The sequence below is a fragment of the Gadus morhua genome, chromosome 6, assembly GCF_902167405.1.
Source record: "Gadus morhua chromosome 6, gadMor3.0, whole genome shotgun sequence".
NCBI classification, from domain to species: domain Eukaryota; kingdom Metazoa; phylum Chordata; class Actinopteri; order Gadiformes; family Gadidae; genus Gadus; species Gadus morhua.
The window spans coordinates 27,105,092-27,113,541 of record NC_044053.1 but is presented as its reverse complement, the minus strand read 5'-3'; the positions used below and the strand labels follow the sequence as shown (position 1 = coordinate 27,113,541).

Sequence of the window (8,450 nt, the reverse complement as noted above, 5' to 3'; positions counted from 1 at the left end):
GACGACTGTGAGACTGAAGAAGTAAGCTAGTCTGTCACCAAACAGTAGCCTCTGCTAGTATCCATACTAGCTGCTAGCATCTACACTAGCTACACCCGTGTCCCGGCTGACCTGTCACCAAACAGCAGCCGGCATAAACGGAAGGCGAGAACATGCAGTCAGAGGTTGAACCTACCCTAACCGAGGGCTCGGGGAAGCCTCCGACAAAGTTCTGCGCGTGCGGGAACAAAATGTCGGGAGCGGATAGCCACACCGCCTGCATTCGCTGCCTTGGGCTGGAACATGCCAAGGCTGCCCTTGCATTCCCGCCTACCTGCGAGCATTGCGCACGGTTTTCAAATAAAACCCGCAAACGCCGGCTGACTAAGCAGGCGAAGCTCAGCACAGATGATCCGGTAATGGGGGTAACCGACCCGCCACTACCGGAGCTAGCGGGAGGTTCCCGGGGGCTCTCCGCCCCACTGGGGACCAGCTGGGGATCGGAGGTGGACCTCACCGACGCTTCCCAGCCGCTGGAGTTGACTCAGCCCGACGCTTTCGAGGCTAGCCTGCTGGAAGGGCCCGACGAAGCCGAGGGCGATCACTCCGAGTCGGGGGGGGAATCCATTAGCCTCGGCTCTGACGAGGACGAGGATGATGATTCCTTTTCCCCCCGCACCGCGTCGCCTATGGTGGTGGGCGGTGCGTGCACCCCCTCCCCGAACCCGGCCGTGAGCATGGACCTACACGAGGCCTGCAAGAGGGCGGCTGCGCGGCTAAACATCGAGTGGCCGGAGGCCCCGGTGGAGACCGCCACATCTCGCTACGAGGGCAAGCGACTCCCGAAGGCGAAGCCTGCTACTTCCGGCCTTTCCCGAGTGCCTGGAGGAAGCGACCCGGTCTTGGGGCAAGCCTCTCTCAGCCAAGATCCCCGTCCAGGGTGGATCGGGGTTGGATTGGGCCGGTATGGAGGAAAAGGGGTTCTCCCATCTTCCTCCGGTTGAACCACTGCTGGCGTCGCACCTCCACCCCACGCAGAAGTCCGCCATGACTTCAGCGAGCCCTACACTGCCGTCCAGAGCCGACTCCTTCCAGTCATTAATGACTGAGAAGGGCTACAAGGCGATGGCGACGACGGTGAAGGCGCTCAACGCGTCGTCTACCAGGCTGAGCTGGAGCTCGACATGTCCTCGTCACCCACCCCAGCCCTTTGGGATGAACTGTGCGTGGTGACGGACCTGTGCCTGCGCCTTCACAGGAGCGCTGTCCAGGCGTCCGGAAGGGCCATGGCGCTGATGGTCGCTCAGGAGAGGGCGAGGTGGCTGAACCTCTCCAGTCTCTCTCTGAGGGAGAAACCCCAACTCCTAGACGTGCCTGTGGACCCGAAAGGCCTGTTTGGCCCGGCGTATGATGTCATGCTGAAACGCTGGGAGGAAAAAAAGAGGGAGGGTGAGGCGCTGCGACTGTGTCTTCCCAGAAGAGCGCCTTTCCCCGCCAACGCACCCGGCCAGGTGTTCACCCAGCCCCGCGCTCCTCCGCCGGCTTACCGCGGCCAGAAGCGTCAGCCCCACCCAACCCACGGGGCCAGCCGGGGCCAGAACAAGCCGCCGGAGCACAGTGGCGCGTGGGCGAGGAAGCCACCCACGCCCGGGGTGGCGCCAGGTGGCCGTGCAGCCCCTTCGGCTACTCAGGGGGCCGGGAAGAAACGGCGCGCTACCTGAGGCGCTGCGACCAGGGGGGTGCGGCAGGCCCGGCCAGACGCCGTCGCCGTCCCCCCTAGGTGTTCTGTTCCAAACCCGGTTCCAAGAAGGGTTACAGAGGGCATGTTCCAAGCCCTGCAAAAGGCGTGCAGAAGGCCATACAGCCTTCACAGTTCACGACGCGAAGGAGAGAAGGGTCGGACCTGCAGAGAGCTCGGTGGAGCCGCAGCAGTGTCTCGCAGACACATGCATGTGTACAAGCACACACCAGTGCCCAACATCACACATGTGTCCCCCTTCCCCAAATCATTATTCATTAAAAATGTTTGCCAGCGCGCATCCAGGCTCCGAGCCGAGGGCGCAGCTGCTTGTGAAAACAAAAAAAATGAAAATGAAAAAAATGATAAACATAAAAAAGGAACAGAACGTAATAAGACGGTGCCTGGTGGGCGTGCGCTCCGGTGCGCAACCCACCACGCCCGTTCGGGCCGGCACGACAGCGGAACCAGCGACGCTGGGACCGCTGGCTGGCCGGGCTCAACAGTGGCGGGCATGTGGTGCGTCGGATTGGGTTATAAAAACTGTAACCGCCGGCTACAGGCTCCAATTTGCGTCCACTCCTCCCCGTTTCAACGGGATACTGCAGTCGCAGGCCCGTGGAGAGAAAGCTCAGGTTCTACAGGAGGAAATCACCTCTCTAAGAAACAAAAGGGCAATTCGGGTAGTGCCACCGGAGAAAAACCAAAGCGGTTTTTACTCGAGGTACTTTCTAGTCCCGAAGAAGGGAGGGGGCCTCCGGCCGATATTAGATTTACGCGCTCTGAACAGATACATGAGACAGTACAGTTTCAGGATGCTGACACACGCCGCTCTCATACGCTTCGTGCGCCCGGGAGGCTGGTTCACAAGCATAAATCTGAGGGACGCTTATTTCCATATCGCCATTTATCCCCCTCACAGGAAATATCTCAGGTGCGCCTTCCAGGGCGTAACGTACGAGTATTTGGTTCTCCCGTTCGGCCTTTCGTTAAGTCCACGGGTGTTTGTGAAATGCACGGAGGCTGCCATCGCGCCCCTCAGGTTGAAGGGAATGCGTTTGGCAACATACATAGACGACTGGCTTCTAGCCACACAGTCGCCCCAGGAGGCTCAGGCGCAGACCAGCGTGCTCATATCGCACCTAGTGTCCCTGGGTTTCACAATAAACGTGAAAAAGAGTGTTTTGGTCCCTACTCAAAGCATAACGTTCATAGGCTTGTGCCTCGATTCAGTGACGTTCAAAGCACGTCTATCCGCGGAGAGAGTGGAAGCCTTTCAGGCTTGTCTGGCACTTTTTCGCAGGGGGACGATGTTGAAGTTCAGAACGTGCCTCAGACTATTGGGTCTGATGGCGTCGGCGTTGGTAGTAGTCCCACTTGGCCGCCTCCATATGAGGCCGGTTCAGCGATGGGTTGCATCACTCAGACTGAACCCGACGTGCCATGGCCATCGCCGGGTTTTGATCTCCATGGCGTGCGTCTCGGCGCTGCGCCCTTGGGGACGCGCGTACTTTCTGACTACAGGCGTTACCATGGGAACTGTCCTGGCGAGGAAGGTCCTTTCGACGGATGCCTCTCGGGCGGGCTGGGGAGCCGTATACGAGGGCAGATCAGTAAATGGCACGTGGAGCTCACATATGCAGTTTGTTCACATAAACTGCCTGGAACTTCAGGCGGTGTCACTGGCGCTGAAACATTTTCAACAGGGGCAACATGTTCTAGTCAGGACGGACAACACCACGGTGGTGGCGTATATAAACCGTCAGGGGGGGCTGCGCTCCCCTCAAATGCACACGTTGGCACACAGACTGACCATTTGGGGAAACGCCCACCTGTTGTCGCTGAGAGCAACACACGTGCCGGGCGCGCGGGACTGGGGAGCAGATTTAATGTCCAGGGGTGACCCTCGCTACAAGGACTGGAAACTCCACGTCGTGGTCGTGAACCAGATATGGGAGAAATACGGTCGAGCAGAGGTCGATCTCTTTGCATCAGAGGAGAACACTCAGTGCCCTCTGTTCTATTCCCTAACCGGTCGGAGCGCCCCAATGGGGCTGGATGCTTTGGCATACGAGTGGCCGCGCGTCCTCCTGTACGCTTTCCCCCCATTAGAACTGATCATTCCTACTCTCGCCAGGGTGCGAGAGAAGGGTCATGCGCTGATCCTTATAGCCCCCCGTTGGCCGGGGAAATATTGGTTGGCGGAAATAGTCCAGTTGCTGTGCGGCCAGCCTTGGCCCCTGCCTTTACGAAGGGACCTCCTGACGCAAGCGCATGGGGAAATCTTCCATCCTCATCCGGAGCGCATGGCTCTATGGGCCTGGCCCGTGAAAGGATGAACCTAACGACGGCTGGACTCCCATTGAATGTCATTACGACTATCCAGGGCGCCAGGGCTTCCTCCACGCGTAGCGCATATGAAGGGAAATGGCGTGCGTTCGAGGATTGGTGCGCGAAAGCTGGGGAAATAGCTTTCCAGAGTCCCGTGCCTGTTATTCTGACATTTCTACAGGATTTGCTGGATAAAGGCCGGGCTTTCTCCACTGTCAAAGTGTACTTGGCCGCTATATCGGTTTGTCACATAGGTTTTGGGGACAAATCGGCAGGTCAGCACCCTATCGTTTGCCGGTTTATGAAAGGTGCACGCTGTCTTCGGCCGGTGTTGCGGAGCTTGGCTGCTCCTTGGGATTTATCTACGGTGCTTGATGCACTGTCACGCCCACCGTTTGAGCCCTTACAACAGGTAGAGCTTAAGACGCTCTCGTTTAAGACGGCTTTGTTGCTCGCGTTGGCCTCGGCTAAACGCACTAGTGACATCCATGCGCTTGTCGGTTAGCCCGACGTGTATGCAGTTTTTGCGGAGGAACTCAAAGGTTCTATTAAAGCCGAACCCTGCGTTTGTTCCCAAGGTATTCGACTCTGCGTTGTCATACCGCCCTATTGAGCTGTTGGCTTTCCATTCTCCCCCTTTCTCCTCCCAGGAGCAGGAGCGGCTGAATGCGCTCTGCCCGGTGCGGGCTTTACGCGTCTATGTTGATAGGACGGCTGGATTCAGGAAATCGGAGCAGCTGTTTGTATCATGTGCTACGTCACATCTGGGGAAGCCTCTCTCGAAGCAGCGTTTATCACACTGGATCATGGGGGCTATAGCCATGGCTTATAGTAGCGTGGGTTTGGAACCCCCTATCAGCCTGCGCGCACATTCGACTCGCGGCATGTCCGCATCCTGGGCACTGTTTCAGGGGGTCTCAGTGGAAGAGATATGTGCGGCTGCCAGCTGGGCGACGCCTCACACTTTCGCTAGATTCTACAGGTTGGATGTTACTGCGCCTAATCTGTCTCACACAGTCTTGAGCGTTGGATCGGTGAACATGCCTGTTTGATGGGTTTGCACTGGTACTTCTTTGGCAATACGGGAGTTACTATATCCCATAGTGAGATACCGAATGAATATTGAAAGAAAACTTAGGGTTAAGAAATTAACCAAGGTTTTCTGATATATGAGTGAGGTATCTCACCAGACCACCCTCCTTGCCCCGAGCGAGGAAGAGGTGTTTTGCCTAGACTGAAGAGATGACGTGACGACGGGGCTTATGTAGTAGGAGGGAGCCCCTCCTCTGCAGGCAGACGTCACGTCTGTTGGCCAGTCACGACTGGCGTAGTGTAAAATTGCTTCTAGGGGACAGCGCGAGGGGCGTGTCCATTAGTGAGATACCTCACTCATATATCAGAAAACCTTGGTTAATTTCTTAACCCTAAGTTACCCTCGAAGGCTTATGGCGGCACACAATGATATGTTTCCCCCGCGCTGCCCCGGGACGTGCATAATTTCCCTTTGGCCTTTTTCTAGCTGGCTGATAGGTGTTCAGTTTGGTCAGTAAGTGTTTTCAGGTGTGTATTTAAGTATTTTCAATTACCCAATATGTTTTGTATTTTGAATAGATGTTTTTTCCCAATGGTACACTGAGATTTCATTTTTGAACTAAGTGTCTTATGTATGAATTAGTGTGTAGTGTGCAGGAGCAAGTGTATTGCAGAAAGGAGCAAGTTTGATGCACAATTATAACTAAAGTGCAAAGCAGCGCTTTGTTTAAGGTATGGTTACATGTGTTTAAGGTATAGTAACAAAAACTTCAAGTTGTGTTACTTTGATTTAAACATGTGTCTATAGTGTTCGAGCAATTGGCAAAAACATTTTTGTTTTATTTCTGCTTAAACTGATTTTACTGCACTGTAAAGTACCCTACTGCAATGTACAGAATTGAGCATTCGATTTTTTGGTTGTTGTGAAAACGTGCCTTCTGTGGAACTGAATAAAAACAGTGAACATGAAAGAATGCAGTGTTTTAAATAAAGTAGACTAGTGTGTTGATGCTGATCTGAAAGTGTATTCATATGATGCAAGTGTGTATCATTTTGTCATCAGATAGACATTTTGTCAAAGGATTGTTAGGTTTCGATAGTAGAGATAAAATTGGATATAGATGTGAATGGTATTTTCCCAGTGTTGTGTCTTATTTGCTTCTGGTTGAGTTTTGACTTGAGCCAAGTTTTGCAAAATGTGTTCAAGCAACGGGCAAAAGCTATAGTGTGGACACAATCCAGAATGAAGGAATTCAAAGTAGAATCACTCCTAGCACCTATCACCCTAACCCTAACCCTATCCCCCTCCCGTTGCTCCAGTCAGGGTCCACAAAGGGTCACTGTCTCTTTAAGAAACATGATTCTTCCCTGGGGGTCCTTCCCCTTCGCTCCCGGGTGTGACTGTTTCACAACAATTTCATGCCACAGTGGTTGGTCGCATTGCCTCTCACTCAAGAGATATCAGCTCTCATTGGCTGGAGGGGAAGCTTCCGGTGTTCATTCAAAGAAAGAGGGAAGTAGTTGTGTTCAGAAGAAGTGAAGTCATTAACAGATACGGGGAGAGAGAGATAGAGAAGATAGGGCATACATATAAAGAGAAAGTAAATATAGGAGTGAGTGCTGTTCATCCGAGTGAAGTTTAGTCTGTAGAGCTGTAGCACCAATTGAGTCATCTTTAGTTAACTGTAGAGCTGGGTGAGGAGGAGGAGGAGGGATATGCAGCGTGTGATGCCATGAGTCCTGTGCTGCTGTCTCTGGAGTAGACAGAGCAGCACAACAGAGGAGACCAGAACCAGGTCCTATTCTTCTGTTCTGACCGCTGTAAGTATGCTCTGCTGAAAGGGAACTCTTGTGTCTCCTCTCGGACACCTCCCCCCGCTATCCTTGACCTTTCCCCCTGGACACCCCCCTTCCCCGGACACACAAACAGAGCTGTGTGTGTGTGTGTGTGTGTGTGTGTGTGTGTGTGTGTGTGTGTGTGTGTGTGTGTGTGTGTGTGTGTGTGTGTGTGTGTCGGATGTTTTGTCAAAAGGTAGTAGTTATAGTGTGGCAGTTACCAAGAATTGGTGTTACACTAAATTAGTGCAACAGAAACTAAGGAGACATGAAAGTAGCATCTCCTGTACTCATAGCAACCAGCAATTTTGCCTTTCAAAGTGCTGATCCACTTCCGTCTCACTGGGAATTCCAGACAAGGTTCTCTGTGCTGTGGTTGACCGCTGTCTGTGTCTGACCCCACATTGGCCCATGGGACGAACCGTTCACCAATCAGAGTGCGTTGTCTTGATGGCCATGATGACGAGCGAGAAGCATCAAGAGTTGGAGGTTCGTCTTGAGGACATGCTGTCGCGCATCGCCATGGAGACACTGGAGATTAAACAACTGGAGCAGCAGCTGACTGAAGGTGAGAACAACAACAGAGCACCAGCCGCATGAGGCTGACTGTATCACCTTCTTCATTTCACACATAAGATGTCCATTCATGTCAGCTGGTCTTGGCCTTGTTAATGCCGGTACACGCACGATCACATAGTCCATAAATCTGTCTGCAGAAGTCAGGTGTTCTAGTCTTGACTGAATTGTTTCTTCAATGTTGAGTCATTAACTCCCCCTTTGTCTGTCTGTGTCCCCAGGCCAGATCCTGGTGAATGAGGCTCTCCAGGTGGACTTGCAGGGAATCATCTCTGGGATTCAAGAATACATTGGGGGGCTCAGACAGCAGGCAAGAGGAGACATCCCATAATAGGATTGATAGAGACATGGGTAGATGCCTGAGCCTCTTTATACCTCATCATTGTCATCGCTACAACTGCATTCTCACAGCCTTCCTCAGAGGCTTTGTGACACGAGGCATAGCCACCCTGGGTATGCCTCGTGTCTTTACATTAGTAGTCGCTTTCACCATGGCTTTATGTACACCACTCCAAACATTTGGCGACACATCGATGAGGCTAAACCACATAGCTGTGATTGGCTCTCTTTGGGTTATTTCTCGCTGGCGGTGAAAAGAAGGAGCAGAGACCCAGGGCTAGTTATAATATGTTATAATTATGCTTTGATTCAATCTTTAGTTTGAGCCTCATTGAAATCAACATATTGTTCAGGCCCTTAGAGTAGCGGGCCCTTCCATTGCAACAGGCCTATGTGTAAATGTGGTCTTGGTAACCTTTGTCTCTGGGATGTTGTCTTGGTAACCAGTAGGTCTCTAGGACATTGTCTCAGTAACCAATGTGTCTCTAAGGTGATGTCTGGGTAACCAGTGTGTCTATAGGCACTGCCTTGGTAACCGGTGTGTCGCCAAGGTGTTGTCTTGGTAACCAGTGTGTCACTAGGCACTGCCATCGTAACCACTGTGTCTCTAGGACGTTGT

General features: G+C 52.9%; 2 protein-coding genes across 6 annotated transcripts in view; both read left to right on the top strand.

Moving 5' to 3' along the window:
- Nucleotides 1–2,079: 2,079 nt before the first annotated feature.
- On the top strand, nt 2,080–4,307 carry LOC115545038 (uncharacterized). The gene has a single exon (XM_030357762.1). The coding sequence runs from the start codon at nt 2,080–2,082 to the stop codon at nt 4,054–4,056; it is 1,977 nt and encodes a 658-aa protein (XP_030213622.1). The 3' UTR covers nt 4,057–4,307.
- Nucleotides 4,308–6,577: 2,270 nt separating this feature from the next.
- The window catches only part of LOC115545623 (centriolin), a 7,380-nt gene continuing 5,507 nt past the window's right edge, over nt 6,578–8,450 (top strand). For 3 of the 5 annotated variants that reach the window (XM_030358955.1, XM_030358958.1, XM_030358957.1), the window contains exons 1-3: nt 6,578–6,901; nt 7,272–7,484; nt 7,714–7,802. In XM_030358955.1, the coding sequence (XP_030214815.1) occupies nt 7,328–7,484; nt 7,714–7,802 (246 nt within the window). In that variant the 5' untranslated portion in view covers nt 6,578–6,901; nt 7,272–7,327. The remainder of the gene's footprint in view (nt 6,902–7,271; nt 7,485–7,713; nt 7,803–8,450) is intronic. The other 2 variants (XM_030358954.1, XM_030358956.1) reach the window with 2 other exon arrangements.

Excerpts from the sequence above, each read along its gene's own strand:
- LOC115545038 (XM_030357762.1), top strand. The coding sequence starts at position 2,080 with ATGATAAACATAAAAAAGGAACAGAACGTAATAAGACGGTGCCTGGTG.